At 47.7% G+C, this 24,128-nt stretch overlaps 1 protein-coding gene across 5 annotated transcripts in view; it reads right to left on the minus strand.

Annotated features, from left to right (window-relative positions):
* Positions 1–749: 749 nt before the first annotated feature.
* Positions 750–24,128, minus strand: part of Arhgap28 (Rho GTPase activating protein 28) — a 162,213-nt gene continuing 138,834 nt past the window's right edge. For 4 of the 5 annotated variants that reach the window (XM_027397793.2, XM_027397795.2, XM_035441174.1 and 1 more), the window contains 8 exons: positions 23,017–23,179; positions 20,713–20,795; positions 18,675–18,872; positions 17,912–18,025; positions 13,524–13,577; positions 12,443–12,567; positions 7,077–7,141; positions 750–3,804 (listed from right to left, as the gene is read on the minus strand). In XM_027397793.2, the coding sequence (XP_027253594.1) occupies positions 3,722–3,804; positions 7,077–7,141; positions 12,443–12,567; positions 13,524–13,577; positions 17,912–18,025; positions 18,675–18,872; positions 20,713–20,795; positions 23,017–23,179 (885 nt within the window). In that variant the 3' untranslated portion in view covers positions 750–3,721. The remainder of the gene's footprint in view (positions 3,805–7,076; positions 7,142–12,442; positions 12,568–13,523; positions 13,578–17,911; positions 18,026–18,674; positions 18,873–20,712; positions 20,796–23,016; positions 23,180–24,128) is intronic. The other variant, XM_027397794.2, reaches the window with a different exon arrangement.

The raw sequence follows: 24,128 nt of genomic DNA on the forward strand, positions 1-24,128 counted from the left end.
TTTTACTTTTATTGCTTTTGCCTTTTGCTATACAGTAGAAGGTTGATTTTTTTTGTAAAGAGAGAACCATAGGGGAAGCTGTAGCCACACCTACTTAGGGTGATGTGTTTCAGGTGGCTGGGTTTCGCTTTCAGTTTCACTTTCGGTTTGCTGTACAGATTGCTGCTTCACTAGGTCACTCTGTAAGTAAGGCTTTTCCCTCTTAAATACCCTTATATTTCTACTTGGTTCCGTATTGGTAATTTCCCACCATATTTTCATATTTATGGAAAGTTTCACACACGTGTGAAAGATATCTTATTATATGTAACTAAAATCCTGCCTATGCAAGAACTAACACAAGTAAAGGTTTGAGGTAGCTGGTGTTATTCCACTCATCTCCCTCCCCGGTCATCCTTCACTAGATGGCAGGAGCCTGGCAGGGCTGGGCACAGGCACAGTCTTCAGACTCCTGCTCTACCAACACCACTGTGCATGGGGATGTAAGAAGTCTTGTCATAGGAAATTAGTTTTTCTCTTTATTTTTATGAATAAAAGTCAATGCCCACATCCTATTTAATGAGAGCTGATGGAACAAAAGACTCAATATTTTAACTTTGAGGAGAAGACTCACAATACTGGCATTTCCATGAATAAATGATTTTCCCTAACTAAATTACACAGTTTTAGTAGAAAGGAAGTGCTCAAAAGATGGCATTTTCAAATGAGATTAGAGCGTGTAAAAGTGTCATGTGAAAGAAACTCGTGAGTCCCATGTCACATTACTCTTTATTAAGTGACATATTTATGGAAAATAGTTGAAAATGCCTGTCAAGGGGAGTGTTATATCCCCCGATTTACAGTCTTCTCAGGCAAGTCAGACACACACATGAAGAGTTAACACACATTTGCTCAGGAGAGGGACCTCCCATCTCCTTTTCAGTCAAAGGAAATATAGGGACAGTAGTGGGAACACCCACTAGAAAAGACAAACACTAGTTCCCGACAGCCTGTGTCCCCACATGGTTAGAAACACAAGGCAACCACTAAGGGACACATGAGGACTCCCCCAGAGCACACCACAGGGCACACTTCCAGGGTGTTTTGTTTTAATGCTTTTGCTAAGACTAGTTTATGTCTTATGAATGGCGTATTAGCAAAACATACACCAAAAGAAATTGCAGTAACTTGAGAAAGACCCAGGGACAGTCAAACCAAAAGAAGATGCTAAAGTCCGTTTGACATTTTTTTCCCAAGGAAGGCTGGTGAGGTAGTTTACACTGTACACACACATTATAGGGAATCCGTATTCCAGTTCGTCAAAGGACCACTGGCTGGAAGGATCATCTCCCAGCTGAGCTGCATAGCAGAGAGGCACTCTTAGGAAGAATGGTGGGGAAACCAGGCGCCTGTAGGAATCTTCTTGAATGTGTGTTCCTACAGGTCATGTCATTTACTACGTTCCAGAATGATACTGTTTTCCTACTTGTGTATCAGGAGCACTTGATGAGTGAGGGTGAGAAGCAAGTTAAGAACGTCACTTACTCGCCATGTGGCTGTCATCTCCTTTGTCAGCAAACACCCCATTTATTCTAACAGGTTGGCTACTAAACTTTTGAAAACTGACTCTCTCAATAAGGCCAAAGTTCTTTCAATATTAGATGACAGGCATTTTAAACTTAACTGAAGGTTTTTATTCTTCCAGAATAAAATCAGTAAAAGAAGCTCCTTGAGCACACAGACATTAGTTTGCACGTCTACTAAAGCTTCTCTAGTCACTTCACTGTGTGACTGGGAATTATGGCCAATGTTGATCTCAATGTTGACATTGCCCTCTGTACAATACAGACATTTGGAAGTTGTCATGCTCCTGAATAAAATGAAACGATTAACTTCAAGTTACTGATTCAGCCTAGACTTGGCATCTGAAGCCACTCGACAGTGGGTACAAAATGCAGAGCCTTGCTGTGCGTCACCTGCCGTGTACCAGCTGCTGGTTGGAGACTAGTGACTAACGCTAACACATGGATTCAAGTGTGTTTTCAGTCAAATGAAATGAGAACTCTGGAAAAGAAAAACAAATGAATGGATCTGTGCAATTTCTATATAAACACATTGGAACTGGACGCCCCTAATGCAAAGAAACACAGGAACATGTTCACATATTTACAGAAACATGGCTGTGCCCCAGAAGGATGGCTTCCATTCGTAGGCAGGGATTCCTCCAGGGATACCCTGGAATCTGGCAGCTCTGCAGAGGGTTATGCTCGCTCACTGCTTGCAATACAAAATGATGACGTGCTCAATGCGCACACTCATAGGCCCACTGGGGCTCACACAGACCTCTGCAGTGCATATTTGGCTTTTCAGAGAAAGGAAATAGAGATTCATTAATAGATCAAACAAACCAATTTTCGTGTTTCTAGAAAAGTATTGCCAACTGGTGACATGAAATAAAATGGTCCTCATGTTGAATGTGTAGGTAGGTGGCTTTGCTTCTACAGCAAGATGCTCTGACTGTTGGGAGTCAAGGACGGTTTGTCCAGCATCAGGCATAACACTGCACTCGTGGTCTCTTCTGCACTTGTATTTACAGTGCCCTCACTTTACCGCTGGACATGGGCTATGCAGGGAAGGAAACAGTTCTTTTGAATTTGCAATTCAATTTTGCTTGTACTGGCACGTGGGTCTTAAATGTCATAAACTGCTGGTAAATCCATCCAGCTCTTGGTCTGTAGAAGATGAAGCACACCTGGGATAAATGGGGACTTCATCCGCAGTCTCTGCAAGGCAGAGCTGTCCTGTCCCTCGGTTCATTTTAGATGTGTTTCTGTTAGAAACACGAGGACTGAATGTTCCCCACTGCAGATCTAGACAAGAGTCCTGCAAGATGTGGACAGTGAGGTGGTCTCCAGCTTGCAAAGCCCAGGGCCAGTCCACAGGGCTTAACCACATCTGGTTAATAACAGATCAAAAAAGCACAATGCACACTTGCAACTTATCAACTCTGGGTCTAGTGGCATTTTCAGCACTTAGGGGTAAATGCATTTCTGTATCTTCTGAGTGGAGGCTGCGGAAGTGGATAAAAAGAGAAAAGTGTCTGATCTGCAAAGGACTTCCATGCTGCCACAGAAAAGGCCGTTTATTCACTGAGCACCACAACTGTGAGAAGAGATGCCATGACTACGGACCACAAAGGAAACTCTGGAAGCACAGGACGCCCTTTGCCAAACTGGGATTTGCAATGTGGACCTGTGGTCATGAGACAAGGGACCATGAAATACCACCTCAACACTAAATGGATGCGGGCAGCTCCTTGGTGCCAGGGTGCCGCCCAGTCCTCTTAGAGCGTGATACACAGTGCACAGCTGTCTTTACACTGAAGGTCCCTCCAATCTGGGAGCAGTCAGAGCATAAATATTGTATGTTTCACATCAGAAGCACTGCCTGTTCCCAGGCACAGGGCCAAGTCTATTTCTGCTCCACAGCTCCACAGTGAGTAACGTCGGCCTTACTTCAGGGTCACACCTTCTTACCGAGGAACTGTGATAAAGTTCAGCTCAGTGTGAACCAGCTCGTCCTCTGTAGTTCACACTGACAGAGCTGGTGGTACTGCCCATCCAGGAGAACCGGATTACGGGAGCAAATGCCTCAGGGCACTGTCATTTTTCCCACAAATACAGGATCTTCTTGGCATATAATACAAGGCAAGTGCCATCTTGGGCATATCTTAGAGACTTGTCTAGTGCTTAATCACCCATTCTGCATGGGGATTTACGTGATACACATCCAATATATATGCATCGGGATCCAAACAGTGCTGTCCTAAAAGAAAGAGAAAATCAAAAAGCTCAAGCTGGTAACACGGTTGCCTTGTAAGCACGAGGACATGAGTCTACATAGAAAGAAAGAAAGAATGAGAAGAAGGAAGAAATAGAAAGAAAGAAAGAAAGAAAGAAAGAAAGAAAGAAATAAAGGAAGGAAGAAAGAAAGGTGGTGATCTCTTTCTTACACAAATAAAGCCTATCTGGGGGTTAGAATGGAGCTTGCCACTAGCTAACCATAGAGGTCTGGAGGTCTGTACAGACAGACAGGAAGTGAGGTAGCTGGGCAGTAGCAGGATATAAGCAGGGAGAAACAGGAAATAGTTCTCTGTGGAGATGCTTAGGAGGTAAGGTGTGTTGTGACTTGCTCCTTCTCTCTGATCTCTCAGCATTTCCCTCTATAGCTGACTCTGGTCTTTTATTACCTAGACCAATTAAGGACTCCATTTACAAAGAAAGAAAGAGAAAGGAAGAAAGAAAGAAAGAAAGAAAGAAAGAAAGAAAGGAAGGAAGGAAGGAAGGAAGAAAGAAAGAAAGAAAGAAAGAAAGAAAGAAAGAAAGCCAGGTGTGGTAGTGTGCTCTTGTAATCCGGGATAAAGGGTCTACAGCAAATAAGCAAGGGATATGAAAAAAAAAAAAAAACAAAAATACAGGAAAAGAACACACAGGAACTGTGTGACATCATGAAAAAAAACCCAAACCCTTGACTTATAGGCATAGAGAGGAATAAGTATAGTAGGGATAGTGCAGAAAGAACTAGGAAGCCATACTTATTAAAACACAGAATAAGCACTGGAATACAACAACAACACCAAAAATCAAAACACCAGTGATGACCACAAACAACGACTGGCATGGCGTGACAACCCTCAGGTTTCTTAGCCATAGCCCAGAGCCCCCTGCCCAGCGAGGGGCAAGTCATTTCTGGTACTGGAAACCTAGCCAACTTCCTACAACTAGTTAGATCATGGATCATGAAGGAGAAGCTACAGCCACCATTTTACTAAACCGTAATAATCCTCAACTTCATTCAATATTTATTCTTCTGTCCACAGGGGAGTGTAGTCCTTACCCCTTGTCAAGGAAATTTCTCTTTGCAACAGATAGAGCCCATTACAGAAAACATCAGCCAATCAAAATGCAGAGTTGTAGAGCCCAGCCCCAGTGGATATATCAAAAACAAAACAACTTCCACACCTAAGGCTCAGGGAATAGTGTGGAAGACAGGGCAGAAAGATTATAAGAACCAGAGGATCATGGAGTCTCATATGAGACTGTGTCTCCTAGTAACGTCAGAAGCTACATCCATAAAGTCTCACCAACTTGACTGCCTAAACCTGAGCTGAACAAAGACAACAATGTAGATAGTAGATAGGTAAAGTTCACGGGGGAAAGACCACAATGCCTCAACCCTACACAACTACAGGCAGCTAAGGGATGCTGATACTGACAGGAGTCATCTTCCCCAGGGAAGATCATATTAACTGGATAACCAACACCTAATGGACAGCCCCGAAAATATACACACAAGTAACAGTATGCAGGCTAAGCAGGATATATATGTGTGTGTGTGTGTGTGTGTGTGTGTGTGTGTGTGTGTTCATGTAACAATAATTAGTGAAAAAAGGAGGCCATGTATTTGAAAAAGAGCAAGCAGAAGTGCTATGAAAGGGTTTAGAGAGAGGAAAGGGATGAGGAAATAATGTAATTAAAATCTCAAAAAAAATTTAAAAAGGGAAAAGGAGAATGCACATTTTGTTGCTTCCTGTGGAAGTAACAGACACTGATCCAGTCTCAAAAACTTCTCCTGGGGGTATTTAGAGAGTAAGCCAATGTGCGCATTATAGAGTAGGTCTTAATGACAGGAGATAACAAAAGAGAGAGGGCACACGGTGCAGGAAGACATCACCAAGAAGGTGGCTTATCGGCAAGGGCATGGTGAGTCCAGTGGGAGACGAGAGAACCTCGAAGTCAGCCAATGAGAAACGCCGAGCAGTGTGCCAGGTGACTGGGTGTACAAATGCAGGGTCCAGTCTGAGAAACACTAGCAGGCAGGTGGATTGAAAGCGATGAGACAACTGCGTTCACCTAGGAAGGTGTGTGCTCAGACCGAGACTTCCAAGGACTTCACCCCCGAGAGCCAAGGAGTAACAGAGACTCAAAGAAGCAGGAGGAAGCCCAGAAACTCATGCTGTCCCCAGCAGCAAAATAGAAAGAGCTCAAGTCAGGCAGTTACTATGCCAAAACCAGTGACTGCATTTCAGAGTGCGACCTCTGGTGTCCTGGACAAGAAGGTGATTTTGGCGAGGTGTTGAAGACACTTGACTAGTGTGGTTTCCGGAGAGAAGAAACTTGGAGGAGAAATGTAAAAGAGAGCTGACTGAAAGTGTGTGGTGACAGGGAGCAAATAAATACAAGTGGACTTAAAGGTGTCAGGAGTTTTCTAAAGAGGACAGAAATATTTCTTTTTTTTAAAATTTGAGACACAAGCTCATGGTATTTCCCCAGGTGCTCCAAAACCCACCACCCTCCAGAGATCTAATTTCTGCAGTGCTGACATTGCTGACATAGCTATGCACCTGTGAGGCAGGTGGCGGTGTTGGCATGGCTGCCTGCTTAATACCCTGTCCCTGGCCGCATGTCTCTCCATTTAAGAAAAGCCGGGCTTCATTTCTGTGTTGTGAGAATTGAATGTATTCCCTCTTCAGCCTGTGTCACCATCCCAAGGTTCCTTGGTGTTTTGACAACCATTTTAGGTGGGACAGATGCTGGTGGGAGGGACAAGGTTATGGTGCAGGGGGAAACTGAGGCACAGGTAGAGCAAGACCCTGATTGAGCAGCGAAGAACATCCCTGAGGAGGTCAGAGAAGTGAGAGAGAACGCAGGAACATGCCAGCCACAGCAGACACAGACAAAGGCACAAGGATCGCCTCTGATCTGTGAGCAGCGGGAAACAGAATAACCATGGGGTGTGAGCCAGAACAGGGAGCCAAGCTCCTCAAAGTTCTCCGCTCTGTTCGGCTTTGTAAGTCCAGCAAGAGGTGGTTTCTAACTTTAAGAGTCACACCGAAAAGGCCCCAAAGGCTTGACCTCACTTCAATTTTGAGAATATTGGCGAAAAATCATGAAACTGCTTTTATGTAGAACTATAAAACCCCCAGATAGTTGCTAATTTTTATCCGGAAAACTTGTGAGAAAGAAGAAAAAACCCCACCCCTACACAATAGCAATGGATCGTGGGATGTGGGCACAGCAGGGGCTGAAGGTGCTTACCTATGTTTCCTCCGACTTCATATAACCTTTGGTTCTGCATCTTAATGCATTCAGATGAACTATGACTAAAACACAGAGAAGGCAACAGTTGAGAGTTCCTTCAGACCCATGGTGAATACTGACACGTCATTTCATTATGAGGGGATATGACCCACGCTTTATTATGATCATGACAACGGCAACAAGAATCTAAGAACCTAACTCGGCCTCTCTAGAGGCTGAGACAGTTCCCAACCAGCAGGACGCTCAGTGGTCTACCACACCCAAGAACATTCTAGCTGGGAATGGCAGCACTGCAGGGGAGAGGCGGGCGGTGATGAAGACAGGCACCTGCCACTGGCCACACTTCTCCCCATTCAAAAGAAACCAGGTTCAATTGTGTGTTTGCTGAGTTTGCACGCGTTCCCTCTTCAGCCCCGTTACAGTTCAGGGTTCTCAGCGCTCTACAGACCACCTTTAAAAATCACTGAAATTACCTAACGGTGATTTCTTTCCAAGTCTGCCATTCAATAAAAAGAAGTCAGATGTGAAGCAATCACCCGATTCAAATTTTTCTATCCCAAGTTTAGAAGGTTGGGGTGAGAGAATTCAAAAAGTCGGTGTCAATCATGGTGATTCAGGAACAGCCTGCAGCTCTGTCGAGGAGAGGAGGGCATCTGCCCCACATCCGTTCTTCTTCCTATTATTGTGTTTTGTTGTTGTTGTTTTGTGTGCGTGTGTGTGTGTGTGTGTGTGTGTGTGTGTGTGTGTGTGTGTGTGTGTGAAGTAATCTTTGAAGTCACTGTGGATTTGGATATCATCTTTAGAATGACACACGTGGACCCTCTGCATCCTTCAGAGTCTCCACTAACAGCGCTTCTTGTGAAGCTGGGATGCAATTTCACGGAGAGGATGTTGGCAATGATTCAGGCAAAACTTGCATTTCCGTCACCCAGGGTGCCCACTGCTGCCACCTTTACCACCCTGTCCTTACTACACCTGAGCCTGGACCCCCACACCCGGAAAATAAGTATTACTTAGTCTGTATTCCTATACATTCCTTATTTCCCAAATACAACACAAACAGGAGAGCGCGGTGAGGGGGTCTCAGTATTGGCTTTTGTCCCACTCGGCATGAATCCCTCGAGGCCTGAGCAAGTCCTTTCCTTTTGCGGTTCTACAGAGTTTCCTGGGATCCAGCATGGTTTAGTCACTTACTGAAAAGTTTCTAGGGTTTATCTGGCCTTGTTTCAGCAAAGCTGTTCTGGGGTGTGTTGACGATGTCTTCACTTGTGGGGGATAAATGCCCAGGAGTCTGGCCGCTAGGCCATATTGTTACTTAGTTTCATAACAATCTGTGAAACTACATTCCGGGGTTGATGAACTATTAAATACAGCCCACCCAACCATGTGTGAGTACCAAAGCTTCTTCGGGTCTTTGCAGTGTTTGGCATTGCTGTACATTATTTTGGAACCCCCAAGGGGATGCCATGATATGCCACTGTGGTTTTAATATGCACTTCTTTAGTGGCTAATGCTCAAATCTTTCCATGCATGTACTTTTCATCTGTCTTTTTCCTTTGGTCAAATGTCATCTATATGTTTCTGTTATTGTTGGGGTTGGAGTACCCCACAAAGGTCCAAATGTGTGAGGCATGTAAACCCCTAAGAGGTGTGGTGCCCAGTTAAAGAGTTCAGACCCCTGGAGACATGCCCTCAGAGGAGAATGTTCCACCCCAGACACTTCCTCTTTTTCCCTTCAGGGTCAGTTGATGAGCAGTTTTGCTCAGTGACATGACTCCATTGTGATGGACTTTTGGCCTTGCCATAGGCCAAAAGGCAAGAGGATCAATTGATTTTGAATGGAACCTCCACAATGGAACGAAAAGAATCATTTTCTGTCTATAAGCCTTCTTAGATATTTGCCACAGTGACAGAGAGGTGCCTTGAGTAAAACACTCACTCCTGCCCTTTCCCGCTCGAACCTGCACTGACTGACTGGCCCTTGCTGCTGAGTAGCCAGTGCCTGGTTGTCTGATTTTAGCTGCCTTCTAACCCTATTCACAGCTCCTCAGTTTCCATGAGGGCCAACTTACCAATTTTATCGCATATGCGTCTGGGATAAAGTCTAGGAAACTCTTCACTTGTCCAGTCATAGAGATTTTTCTCCTTCTATTTTAATAAAGTTTTCACATCTCTCATTACACATTTAAGTTCATGTTCCATTTTGAATTAATTTTTAAATTATGAGACTTAGGTTAAATTTTTTTCTTGGCTTATAGTGATCCAGTCATTACAGTATCATTTATTGTAAAGCTTTGGTATTGTAATGTTTTGGTATTTTTTGCCAGAAATTTGCTCCAAGAATAGACAGGTAGAAGAGCATCTAGCAATCGACAGGGGAAACTTTTATTACAACTTGCAATTATTTAACATTTATTTATCAGTGTGTGTATTATGTGTGTGGGCTCATGTGTGCCATGGAAGGTGTATGAAGGGGTTGGCTCTTTCTTTCCACCATGTGTCTGCTGGTGACCGAATTCCGGCTGACAGGCTGGTGGCAAGCACTATTACCTGCTGAGCCCTTTCGTCACTACAGATTACAGCTTCTCGACTGAGGTAGTCACAGTTCTAAGTGAGAGGCTGGGCAGCTATTGAACTTGTGTCAGAGGATTTGAGTCTCTCTATAGTCACCGGCCCTAATTTATTTTTATTAGGAATATTGTCTCTATAAACGATTACATTTACTTACTTGTGGAAGGGCTGTATGTGCCATGGTGCATGACTGGGAGTCAGAGAACATCTTGTGGGCTCTTCCTACTATGTGTGTCCTGGGTACCGAACTCGGGTCATCAAGTTTGGCAGCAAAGACCTTTAACACACTAAGCCATCTTACCAGACCAGAGCATTTTCTTTTCACAAAGGTCCAATTGAGGATTTTGTCGTTTACCAGATGCCAACATCCTTGCAATAAGATTTCAACTTTTTATATGACTACCTACATATGATAACTATGGTATTTTAGATGTCTGAGCCAGAAATAGAGTTACATGACTATTCCAGCTCCTGTTAGCTGGTCTGCCCTTCTTTTCCTTTCTAACCCAATTTTTGAAGATAATTTTTAAAATTATATTTATGTACAGAAACTTAGTAGTGTACATGTAAACCAGTTCAGTGGCAAGTTCTTTGCCCTTTGCCTTTTCCAGCTTGGTAATGCAAGCCCCAGATTTAGGACATAGGATATTGCCTCCCCAGTGGTAGTGGATCTCAACGTATCTGTTGTGATTGGTCCTAACAGCTTCCACGTGCTTGGCCAGAGCAACCTTGTCTTTGGAATTAACCTCTGTGAGGGCAACAGACAGTGGTGCATGTCTTCCTGTGGACCAGCCACCTCAGTCTTGCCTTCCCCTTAATGATGCGGCACAGGACAGGCAGGAGGACCACCAGCTCAATGGGGTGTCTGTCGTGGGCAGTCACCACCAGATGAGCCTTCTTGTTCATCATCAAGGTGGTGACTGCATTGACCCCTGCTTGAAGGTCAGGTGGTCCTTTTAATTCCCTTTGCCAGCATCTTTCTTCTTGGTGTGGGCCAGTAGCCTTTGCTTCTTCTGCTTTGTCTCTGCCCTGTAGCTGTGGGCAAGCTCAAGTGGCTGGGTAGCTGTGTGCTAGTCCAGGGCCTGGAGGTATTTTGAGCTGCTTATAGAGGTGGCCCTTTACTGCTGTGGCCTGATATGGCCAGCCATTTAATGAAGTGTGTGAGATCTCTTTTGGATTGATGTCCTGTCCAATCCTGAAGTTCTTAGGCCTGGTCTCAAAAAGAGGATTCACCACCTTTTTGGCTTCCTGTTTCTTTACAAGGGCAGGGACAGGAGCTACCGTCTTCCCTTTGGCCTTCTCTCCTTTGCATGTCTTGATTAGCTGGAGTTTAATGCAATTTTTTAAGTGTGCATATGGTGTGTGTGTGTGTGTGTGTGTGTGTGTGTGTGTGTGTGTGTGTTCACGCATGAGCGCATGCGTGAGTGTTCCTACATATAAAGTTCATGAATCACAAACCTACAACTTGAAGGATTTGCAAAATGAACATAACAGTTGATGCCTTCTACCCCCCAAAACATGAAAAACAGCCTGATGTCTACCATCATAGCTTGCTTCTGGCTTCTGCTGTTTCTATTTCCATGAACCATTACAGCCTTACATACAACTGTAAAGGTAATACAAATTCTTTGTGCCCATTTCACCAGTGATAACATTTTGCAAAACTACTATAATGCCCTAATCAGGATATCAAAATCTACCCAGCATATTCAGACACAGTGGCAGCTGGGCTCACAGCTCATTAAGTTCAACACACTGCCAGAGAGACCTGTCAGCCCACCCCCATCCCAGTCAAGAGTTCTAACCCTACAGGCATCCTTAATGTTGCTCCTTTATAAGCATGTCTGTCTTCCCCAATTTAATCATTAATTTACCCCCCATTTATAACATCTGCCATTTCAGAGCTGTTACATGGATGAAATCATAAAGCAATGCACGTATGCTGAGAGCTCTCTCAGCCGAACAAGGCTACCACTGTTGAATTTCCTCCAAAAGCTTGAGGATGTACACAATTTTCACTAGAAATGATCAAACCCCACCTACATCCCAACTAATATATTTAAATAGGGCTTCTTGTCCTTTGAAAAACATAGGTTATATAAGGTGTTTCCATCAAGTCTGCCTTCCTGTAAGGATGTCTAATGTTCTTTTATGGTCACTTTTGGAGATACATGAGAGCTGTGGGCGCCATGCAGATGCTGGCAATGACAGCTCTCAGACTTTCAAAGGAGCAGTGATGGTGTCCAGGGAGCCTACATGAGGCTTTCAAAGGGGCAGTGATGCTGTCCAGGAAGCTTACATAATACTTGTGGAAATTGATCAAGATATTGACAAAACTGACTGCCATATTTTTCACCCCAATAAAAGATAAAATTCATTGATCAAATAACTCTTCAAGAGAAGAATCATGGGGGCTGGAGAGAGGACCCAGACATTAAGAAGGCTTGTATGTCTTCCAGTAAATGGAGTTCAATTCCCAGTGGCTCACAACTGCCTGTAACTCTAGTCCCAAGAGACCCAACAGGGCCTCTGTGGGCACCTTCATACGTGGCAGATATATACACGCATGAATAAAAGATAAAAATAAATCTCAATAATGAATCCCATGTGTACCAACTACTGTAGAAGCTGGCCTGTTGGCGATAATGTCATCCTCAACTTGGAACCCTTGCAATCTACTTGCCAAATCCCAAAGTAACAGCTGCAGTTGTTCAAAAGCCACAGCTTCAGGCGTGGAGGGCCCACCTGTTAAAGTTCATCTTCCCCACGCACCTTCAGGCTGTCGCACTCACCTGTTCTCATACTGAAATTTCGCCAGGATGTCTTTGGCTTTGGTCTGACTGTTGAGCTGAATGGCCATTGACACTTTGGACAGAAGTGGAGCGTGGACCCTTATGACGCCTTCTGGCACGTCAGACTGTCAACAAGGAGAGAGCAAAACACTGTCAAACTAGGGTTCAATGTCTGTACTGGAGAGGTGAGAATCAGGGACATTCAGAATGAGGAGTGCACTCATCCACATGACCAATGCTCAACCAGAGTGGGCAAGGTCTTCCTGCTCTACCAGAAGACCAGTGACTACACCTGACCTGGGAGTCTAATCTCCTTGCACTTAGGACTCACTCAAATGCTTTGGGATCGTAGAGAAGCAAGTGTGGATTCTGACAAATATCCAATGATGTTTATCAGTGCCTATATTGAACAATATACTAAAAACCTTTAGATTTAAACACATAATACGTGTGTGTGTGTGTGTGTGTGTGTGTGTGTGAACTGACATTATGCATATCCTAGAACACTATGTTAACTGGTTTCTTGAATAATATATTGAAGAATTAACCCCCAGTCTTCTTGTGGTGTCATGCTGTGTGTCCCCTCTGTCTGCACCACTGTCTTCCTGTGGTGTCTTACTGTGTGTCCCCTCTGTCTGCACCACTGTCTTCCTGTGTCCTTTCTAGTCTCTGCCATTGTCTCCCAATGGTGTTTGCACTGTGTGTTCTGTGTCTGTTCTCATCTCCTTAGGACACAGGTCTCACTGGAGTAAGATATTTTGGTTTGACTTCACCTTTACTAATTATTCTACTCTTGAGCTTATTTCCAAATAAGGTGACAGAATGCTTGCCTAATGTACATGGTGCCCTGTGTTCCATTCCCAGCATCAGCCACACACACATGCACACACATTCTCTCACAGACACCACACACACACACTTGCATACACACATACATTCTCTCTCACACATATACATTACGCACTTATATACACATGAATGCACACATATTCTCTCTCTTACATATACGCACACATGTGCACACACACCGGCACACACACACACACATGCACTATTAGCTGGAAAGAAAATCCATTCTTACCATTCTTCTTGAAGGTGATTTCTGTGTTACCTTCGAGGTCTTGGGGCTGGAAACCTAAAGAAAACACATTCCCTCTTTCAGATTAACCCTGAGAATGTAAACACACGATGCTTTTGGCGGGTGTGATTCTTGTGGAAAATATTTTGGCTCTTATCAAGTTATAAAGTGCATATGCCCTTTGACCCCACAATTCCTCATCAACATATTTCAATTGTGAAAACAATGACATATAATATACTAGTTCATTCACTAACACTCAAGCCATAAGAGAAACCAGTGGGATGCCATGTGGGGTTCACCCATCTAGGTGACCCAAACAAGCACAGAGCACCTGGGGTGGACACACCTGTGAGCTTCAATGGACACACATCCTACCCCCAGTGTTGTTTTCTCCAAGGGTGACTAAATTTTATTCTATAGCCTTTCCATGTTTGTATTGCATCCTTTTATTTACTTACTGGTGTTTGTCACTGCCTGCATCCTGGACATATGGACAAAAGGATGAGCCTTACTTACCAAGAATTCCAACTACTTGTGACCTACCCAGGGGCTCTATTGGCCTGCCAGTACTTTACCTGTCTGGGAACTTGTCAGTGCTGTGGGCACAATGTTGTGAACATTTTTAGGCAATTGTTGCGTGCATAGTTACCTACTGCAATGGGTAACAGTTGGGAAATACTACATAACTGAAAAGGCTGGCACTCACATGTTCCTGGGATTCAGAGGGCCATGTGCACATCCAGAGGTGAGCACATGACTGCATACAAGCTAGAGGGGAGGGGGGAAGGGCTCCATTGCTTTGGTGTGTGTGCGCGTGTGTGCGCGTGCTCTGCGTAAGTGCTGCTAGTTCTGGAAGTGGGACTGGGCAATGAGCTCTCAGGTGACCCACGACCTCTGTGAGGCTCCACCTCCTACAAGTTCTACCGCATTCCCAAACAGAGCCACCAGCTGAGAACCAAGTGTTGAGACAGGAGCCTCTGGGGGACACCTCACATTTAAACCATGACAACATGATTGTCTTTAAATCACTAGGAGGGCAAATTGCTTCAACTTCTGTGAGCGTCATTTCCGCCATTCTAGAAGGTCGAAAGATCTTCAAGAGCTTTAACCCCATGCATGAAACCCAACATAAAAGAAAGACCCTAGTGCTCTGTTTATGGAGACTTCCCACAAGATCTGTGTGGTGTTTTAACAACTTCATTCCTCCTTTGAGAAGAGAAAGCCTAGACTGTGGACAGTCATGGCCCTGCTGTGGTCCACCCTTGGCCCTGCTGTTGTCCACCCTTGGCCCTGCTGTTGTCTACCCTTGGCCCTGCTGTGGTCCACCCGTGGCCCTGCTGTGGTCCACCTTTGGCCCTGCTGTGGTCCACCCGTGGCCCTGCCTGCTGTTGTCCACCTGTGGCCCTGATGTGGTCCACCCTTGGCCCTGCTGTGGTCCACCCGTGGCCCTGCCTGCTGTGGTCCACCTGTGGCCCTGCTGTGGTCCACCCTTGGCCCTGCCTGCTGTTGTCCACCCTTGGCCCTGCTGTGGTCCACCTGTGGCCCTGCCTGCTGTGGTCCACCTGTGGCCCTGCTGTGGTCCACCCTTGGCCCTGCCTGCTGTTGTCCACCCTTGGCCCTGCTGTGGTCCACCCGTGGCCCTGCCTGCTGTTATCCACCTGTGGCCCTGATGTGGTCCACCCTTGGCCCTGCTGTGGTCCACCCGTGGCCCTGCCTGCTGTGGTCCACCTGTGGCCCTGCTGTGGTCCACCCTTGGCCCTGCCTGCTGTTGTCCACCCTTGGCCCTGCTGTGGTCCACCCGTGGCCCTGCCTGCTGTGGTCCACCTGTGGCCCTGCTGTGGTCCACCCTTGGCCCTGCCTGCTGTTGTCCACCCTTGGCCCTGCTGTGGTCCACCCGTGGCCCTGCCTGCTGTGGTCCACCTGTGGCCCTGCTGTGGTCCACCCTTGGCCCTGCCTGCTGTTGTCCACCCTTGGCCCTGCTGTGGTCCACCCTTGGCCCTGCCTGCTGTGGTCCACTCTTGGCCCTGCTGTGGTCCACCTTTGGCCCTGCTGTGGTCCACCCGTGGCCCTGCCTGCTGTTGTCCACCCTTGGCCCTGCTGTGGTCCACCCGTGGCCCTGCCTGCTGTGGTCCACCTGTGGCCCTGCTGTGGTCCACCCTTGGCCCTGCCTGCTGTTGTCCACCCTTGGCCCTGCTGTGGTCCACCCGTGGCCCTGCCTGCTGTGGTCCACCTGTGGCCCTGCTGTGGTCCACCCTTGGCCCTGCCTGCTGTTGTCCACCCTTGGCCCTGCTGTGGTCCACCCGTGGCCCTGCCTGCTGTGGTCCACCTGTGGCCCTGCTGTGGTCCACCCGTTGGCCCTGCCTGCTGCCACCCTTGGCCCTGCTGTGGTCCACCCGTGGCCCTGCCTTCTGTGGTCCACTCTTGGCCCTGCTGTGGTCCACCTTTGGCCCTGCTGTGGTCCACCCGTGGCCCTGCCTGCTGTGGTCCACCCGTGGCCTGCTGTGGTCCACCCTTGGCCCTGCTGTGGTCCACCCTTGGCCCTGCTGTGGTCCACCCGTGGCCCTGCTGTGGTCCACCCGTGGCCCTGCCTGCTGTGGTCCACTCTTGGCCCTGATGTGGTCCACCCTTGGCCCTGCCTGCTGTTGTCCACCCTTGGCCCTGCTGTGGTCCACCCGTGGCCCTGCCTGCTGTGGTCCACCTGTGGCCCTGCTGTGGTCCACCCGTGGCCCTGCCTGCTGTTGTCCACCCTTGGCCCTGCTGTGGTCCACCCGTGGCCCTGCCTTCTGTGGTCCACTCTTGGCCCTGCTGTGGTCCACCTTTGGCCCTGCTGTGGTCCACCTGTGGCCCTGCCTGCTGTGGTCCACCCGTGGCCTGCTGTGGTCCACCCTTGGCCCTGCTGTGGTCCACCCTTGGCCCTGCTGTGGTCCACCCGTGGCCCTGCTGTGGTCCACCCGTGGCCCTGCCTGCTGTGGTCCACTCTTGGCCCTGATGTGGTCCACCCGTGGCCCTGCTGTGGTCCACCTTTGGCCCTGCTGTGGTCCACCCATGGCCCTGCCTGCTGTTGTCCACCTGTGGCCCTGATGTGGTCCACCCTTGGCCCTGCTGTGGTCCACCCGTGGCCCTGCCTGCTGTGGTCCACCTGTGGCCCTGCTGTGGTCCACCCTTGGCCCTGCCTGCTGTTGTCCACCCTTGGCCCTGCTGTGGTCCACCCTTGGCCCTGCCTGCTGTGGTCCACTCTTGGCCCTGCTGTGGTCCACCTTTGGCCCTGCTGTGGTCCACCCGTGGCCCTGCCTGCTGTTGTCCACCCTTGGCCCTGCTGTGGTCCACCCGTGGCCCTGCCTGCTGTGGTCCACCTGTGGCCCTGCTGTGGTCCACCCTTGGCCCTGCCTGCTGTTGTCCACCCTTGGCCCTGCTGTGGTCCACCCGTGGCCCTGCCTGCTGTGGTCCACCTGTGGCCCTGCTGTGGTCCACCCTTGGCCCTGCCTGCTGTTGTCCACCCTTGGCCCTGCTGTGGTCCACCCGTGGCCCTGCCTGCTGTGGTCCACCTGTGGCCCTGCTGTGGTCCACCCGTGGCCCTGCCTGCTGTGGTCCACCTGTGGCCCTGCTGTGGTCCACCCTGGCCCTGCCTGCTGTTGTCCACCCTTGGCCCTGCTGTGGTCCACCCGTGGCCCTGCCTTCTGTGGTCCACTCTTGGCCCTGCTGTGGTCCACCTTTGGCCCTGCTGTGGTCCACCCGTGGCCCTGCCTGCTGTGGTCCACCCGTGGCCTGCTGTGGTCCACCCTTGGCCCTGCTGTGGTCCACCCTTGGCCCTGCTGTGGTCCACCCGTGGCCCTGCTGTGGTCCACCCGTGGCCCTGCCTGCTGTGGTCCACTCTTGGCCCTGATGTGGTCCACCCTTGGCCCTGCCTGCTGTTGTCCACCCTTGGCCCTGCTGTGGTCCACCCGTGGCCCTGCCTGCTGTGGTCCACCTGTGGCCCTGCTGTGGTCCACCCGTGGCCCTGCCTGCTGTTGTCCACCCTTGGCCCTGCTGTGGTCCACCCGTGGCCCTGCCTTCTGTGGTCCACTCTTGGCCCTGCTGTGGTCCACCTTTGGCCCTGCTGTGGTCCACCTGTGGCCCTGCCTGCTGTGGTCCACCCGTGGCCTGCTGTGGTCCACCCTTGGCCCTGCTGTGGTCCACCCTTGGCCCTGCTGTGGTCCACCCGTGGCCCTGCTGTGGTCCACCCGTGGCCCTGCCTGCTGTGGTCCACTCTTGGCCCTGATGTGGTCCACCCTTGGCCCTGCTGTGGTCCACCCGTGGCCCTGCCTGCTGTGGTCCACCTGTGGCCCTGCTGTGGTCCACCCGTGGCCCTGCCTGCTGTGGTCCACTCTTGGCTCTTTTGATGCTCTCACCTCCCGCTCCAGCGTCTTCCTCCTGAGCAGTTTCTTCACACTTGGGAGTTGCTTCTTCAACAGCATGGTGGCTTCATTCATCCTTCTTACTTGGGTGATCAAGAAAGAAGGGACCTGCAGGAGAAAGGGGCTTGACTAGAGGGGAACACCTGAACAAAAGCATCCTGGTAGATTCATAGTTTGTTTATAGAAATTGCTTTTAACTCCGCATTATCTTGGAGCCAGGAGCTGTGACATTTGTCCTTGAGATTAGAAAAGTGATGAGGATTTCCAGCTAGTAGAGAAAACATGCTTAGAACACGTAGAACACGTTTAAAGCATGTCCTATTTTCTCCAAGGGGAGTTGGTTCCAGGAAGCCCTTAGGTTCTGAAATCTTGGATGCTCACCCATGGCCTAGTGCTTGCACATAAACTCCATGAATCCTTCTATCCTCAAATCATCTTTCTATGATTCACAGTATTTAATCTAATGCAAATCCTGTGTAAGGCACTGTTTTGTTGTATTTATTTAGGGCCTAATGACACCACTGTTCAGTATAGATACAAAAGTTTGGGAAGATAGTTGGAGTTACGGTTGGTTAATTCCAGAGCTGAATAACCCATGGCTGGGGAAGGCTGGTGGTGCAAGTACACCACAAGCAGCCATGGATTATTTTCTTCTCCTTTTGTCTCCAAGAGTTTCTTGCTCCCGGGGCATTTACAACTCCCTGCGACTGGCATATTTCCTAGGGACACTTGACAGCCATATAGAGCTGTCACTCACCTTCCACAGGATTTTCTGGTACTTCAGCATCAGGCGGATGATGTGGGCTGCGGTGTTGGCTAGCAGCAGTTCTTCATAGTCAGAGTGCTTGCTCCTACTGAAGAACAGGTTTGGCGCCATCACCGTAGAAATATTCCACAGGCTCATGCGGTTCTTTGATTCATTGGCGATCACTTTATTGAAGAATGTCATCAGAGCCTGACAGGAGACAGGAGACCCATGTCACCCTACCACATCATCCTACCATGAACCACTGACAGGAGACAGGAGAACCATGTCACCCTGCTGTGAACCATTAACAGGCTTCCCAGATGGTGGCCACTCACTCATCCCCACAACCCTTCACTGTGCCGCTGGGAAAGTGTCAGCAGGCAAGTGTGAGCAAATGTGTTCTACATCCCCTTAAATTGCTTAGAAGAAGAAAAGTGAGCAGTTAATTCAACTGTCTGTTTCATAATGTAATTCCCTTCTTAGGGCTTATTACCATGGAGTCTACAGATAATAGACTTACTTTTTATCCTAAACAAGCTTGACAAATGTTGAAATTAAACATCAACCAGGGAGAGAAAACACTACAGCTCAAGCAAAATAAAATGTGGTTTCATTGAGAAGGAAGAAAACTAATTCTCTAAGAAACCCCCACCCTTAACTGAAAGCCCTATTGCCAATGCTGGTACCAAGGGTCTGAACTAAGGAAATCGATTCTCCAGCTGTGTTTCTGCCTTCTCTACAGCTGTTGGCTTCAGTCTTAGATCCAGGTACACCAGAATGGAAAGACTGTGCTTGCATGTGCATGTAAGCAAGTGTGAGTTATCCCACAGGCTTTCTCTGAGACTTTTTACTAGGAGTGTGTTGAATTATTTATTGTTACATCCTCTGGCATATGAAAAGGTTGATGACATTTTCACTAAGAAAAAAAACCCTGCTATTAGATGGACTTTGTGATAAAATAGCATTGTTTAGGCAACGCCAAAAAATAAAAATTTGTAACTTTTGGAAAAATGTTGAATGATGTTAAAATATGGTATTTTATGTTGTTCTGGCCCCACCCTTGTATTGAGGATGTAAGATAACGGTGTGCTTTATGATGTGGGGACAGGCGAGACACCCAGGTCCAGCTATGTAGTCTACACGTACCTGGAACTTTCAACAATACCAAGGGCTAGGGTTACAGGTATGTGCCATGTGTTTTTAAATCGAAAGAAGTGTTCCTGCCATGTGGGGAAAGGTACCTACCTCCCCTACCCCCAAAACCATGTAGACAGAAAGCAATCTGATTCCTTTGTTCTCTGCATCCTATTGACTGGCCTTAAAATCAAGGGCTCTTTCCGCTCATCTTATTTTAATCTCCTTCCAAAGGTTCCAAGTGCCTGCTCTGTGTTTACCAGCTCATCCTCAAAACTGCGAGGGAAACTCACATTTTACTAACATACAACAGAGAAACGAATTTGAGAGGAAGGGGACTATGGATGCCAGTCCACCAGTAGCCCTGTCACCTGTCAGCAGGTAAATCCCTTCTCTGGGCTTTGTTTTTCCAATCTGGAAAGTGGCCAGACGCTACCAGATGGCATCTAAACTCCTAAAACATCAGACTATTTAAATTATGCTGTGCATATATATCCTAAGGCAGGAATGTGTTAGAAATCTTGCAGCCCAGTGACCTGAGATGCCCTCCTCAGAGGCTCGTCAGTTCTCTCCCACCAGGCTGGAAGGAGTCACAGGACTGTAGAGGAGCTAACCATTCTTACTGACTCCGAATCCGGGTCAGTGTACCCTCTCATCTTCATCTCTCCCACTCCCCGCACTTAATCCTGGCATCCGTTTAGACACTGGGCATGCCCCAGTTGAACTGAGGGAACTAAATGTGAACGTTCGAAGAGACTTCTAGAATTTCCATTCTTTGTGTCTTCCTCCACACAACAATACTGGGAGCAGGCAAGGCAGTGGGGAGTGTGTCACACAGATGGCCCTGCAAGTTGTCATACTTCTATTTTCCCCAGATGAGCCCCGTGACAGATTATAAGGTCATTGCACTTACCTGGGCTGTGTCCCTGTTGGCATCAGGCAGGGCCATGACCATGAGGTGTAAGGCTTGAAACTGCACTTTGATGTGAGGCCCTCCTAACAAGAAAGCAGAAATAATCACACGCGTGAAGCCACACTGATGTGTTCTGACAGCAATCATGCTAACATCTGGTGATGCAGGAGGGCTCTGACAGCTAAGTGGGAAGGACTCAGGCTTGGAGCTCAACAATGTTAATTTGTTCATTTGGACAGGAGCCCCAGTCTGTCAGCCCCTTTCAGTACCACGATGCCAAGAAGATGCTTTAAATAATTCTAGGTTTATGTGACAGTTCCCTTTCCAAAAGAGTGTCCACAGACCTTGCCTTACTCTGTAAACAGAAGACAAAGATCAATCCAAGAGCAAACATACATTGCACACAGGGACGCAGCAGCGTATAGCCTGTTCTAGACCCAGATTCAAACCGCTTTTAGAACTAAGTCATTTAATATTTTGCTTTCATTTTGCCATCTGTAAACTCTTATGTAGCTCATAGGGCTGGCATGAGGATGAAGTAAGTTACTGTGCACACAATGTCTGGGTCAGTACCTGGAAACAGTCGTCACCTCAAGTGTGGGCACATTGGTTTTACGACCAATGCTATTTATTTCCTGTCTCACACAGAGATTTAAGGGAGGTGACTAGTTGGTTTGGGGAACGTGAAGATTTTATTCCCTACTGACACAAGATGCGCCAGAGGGTTAGCATCCATTGAAGTCTTTCCTTCACCTCTGAATCCTCTCCAAAAGGGTCTGCTGGTGCAAGTGTCTGCAGAAGGCCAGATGCTCTGGAGCTCTTAGGGAGATCTCAAGCTGAAGGGTACCCTTACAATCAATTCGCAGTCTGTGGCTGGAGGCCATCTATGGCTCGTAAGAGCACTGGGCATCACAGAAACACAAACCTCAAGCAAGCAAGAAGCTACTGCAACAGTTGAAGCTGTGTGTGCTGGAGTCGAGGAGCTGGTGACAAGCTTTTTATATTGGTGCAGGGGATCAAAACTTGGGTCCTTATGTTTGCATAGCCAGCACTTTACCTAGGGAGCCAGCCTTCCAGTTGGGTTTTTCTCCCTTTGTTTTGCACCTCACACATGCGTACTTGCGGGTTAGCCTGAGGTTTGGTGTGGCTTGTCCTCTCTGTTTCTCATTGCCCCATAACATTCCACAGTCCAGTTCCGGCCAGACAGTGCAGGACTATCTATTTAACCCTCACTGAGTCTTTGTTATCTTACACTGCACAGACTACTGACTTCCAGAAAAGTGGGCCACTTCCCCTGTCCTGAGTTCCCTGGTCTCTCCAGTCTGCCCACTCTTGTTCCCTCTCCACTACTCTGGGTGGTTGCTAGTACTTTTCAGAGTCATTGTCACCTGTAGGACCTCCCATCCCCTATACCTATAGAAAAAGCTTGGTTTGGTGGCAAATACTATAACAGGCAGATTTCTGGGGCTTGCTGGCTAGCCATTGTAGACGTAATGTGAGCTTTGGGTTCAGGTAGAGTTACTGTGTTAGGACAAAGACAACAAATGAGAAGTGCAGAGTGACCTCTACATGTGTACACACAGGAGAACACACACACACACACACACACACACACACACACACACACACACACACACGCACACACATGCACACACACACACACATTCACACTCACTGTGTACACACACACACACACACACACACACACACACACACACACACACACACACACAAAATGCTGAGTTTCTGTACTAGAGATTGGTGGCAGGTTTGGTCCCACCAAGCAAATGACCTGTTTAAGCACAGCAGCCAAACCCAACACCCAGCACAGAATCTAAACTAACTTCACATACAAAGAAGAGTATGTACCCCTTCTCAAAGAAGACCAGGATCAGGAGATGACCCGGGGACTGGCACTAGCAGACAAGGTTTCAAAGAAGGTCTCAAAAGTATGCAAACATTATGAAAGAAAACATGCGTACAATGGATGATAAAACAGGGCCCCCTCAACAGGCAAATTAGAACATTTAAAAGCATCAACTGGAAATTCCAGAACTGAAAAAAAAAAAACCCACTTCAGTATCCTTTAAAATCTCCAGCAAACTAAAAAAAATTAGGAACAACTATCAGGTTTAGAGATGCAAACTGGGGGGTGTCTGCCGTAAATGACATTTCACCCCGGTGTCCACAGGAAAAAGCAATCGGCACCTCACTGTAACCACACTTCTCTGTGGAGGACTCGGCAGCTCATACACTGCCTCAGCCTTCTGTCTCTGTCCCACTGAATTTAGCTTCTTCACGTACTTTCCATCAGAGTGATGAAGGCCGGTATGTACTCCACGGGGAAGAGGGAGGTGGGGAGTTCTCTGAAGAAAGCTTTCAACATCACTGCAGCTTCTCTGTGACACATCTTGTCCCATTTGAATTTGTCAGCATTGAACCTGGCGTCCAGTTCCTCGCGGTACTGCTGCAAAGCAAGGGAGACGGTCAGTCCTCCATGGTGCCGAACGCCATGTCCTCTGTCCCCACGATCACCACACAAGCTATGTTCTCGCAACTAGATGGCTAAGCATCTGCTAACCCTAACCTTCCCATGTGATTAGGAGCTGAAATACCTGCTTGTGAATTAACTTTTTAAAAGCACTTCCAAAGGCACCGGGAAAACAGTTGTCATCTTAAAACAATTTGCTAATTCTGCACAAATCTAAAAGTTATTAACTGAGTCGGCTTCATTTTTTGTGGGTTTAGTGGGACGCCACAGCCCCCACACGATAAATGCTTTGCTCATTTTGGACAAAACCGCCATTTTCCATTTGTCATAACTCTTCTGCTTGTAAGTCAGACCATGAATACATGCCTCTCCACTCTTTTGCATGTGGAATGAGAGATGTCCTAATATAGTAACTCTGACTTCACTGTAGCGTGCAAGATAATGACCTCTTCTGGAATGGGTACAGCACACACACACAGACACACACACACACACACACAGATACACACACACACACAGATACACATACACACACCACACACACACACACATACATACACACACACACACACACACACACACACACACACACACACAGACACACACACACACACACACACACAGACACACACACACACACACACACACACACACACACACACACACACACACACACACAGACACACATACACATACACACACCACACACACACACATACATACATACACACCACAGACACACACACACACACACACACAGACACACACACACACACACACAGATACACACACAGACACCCACAGACACACATACACATACACACACCACACACACACACATACATACATACACACCACAGACACACACACACACACAGAGACACAGAGACACACACACACACAGACACACATACACATACAGACA

This window comes from Cricetulus griseus, chromosome 2 (genome assembly GCF_003668045.3).
Source record: "Cricetulus griseus strain 17A/GY chromosome 2, alternate assembly CriGri-PICRH-1.0, whole genome shotgun sequence".
NCBI classification, from domain to species: Eukaryota; Metazoa; Chordata; class Mammalia; order Rodentia; family Cricetidae; genus Cricetulus; species Cricetulus griseus.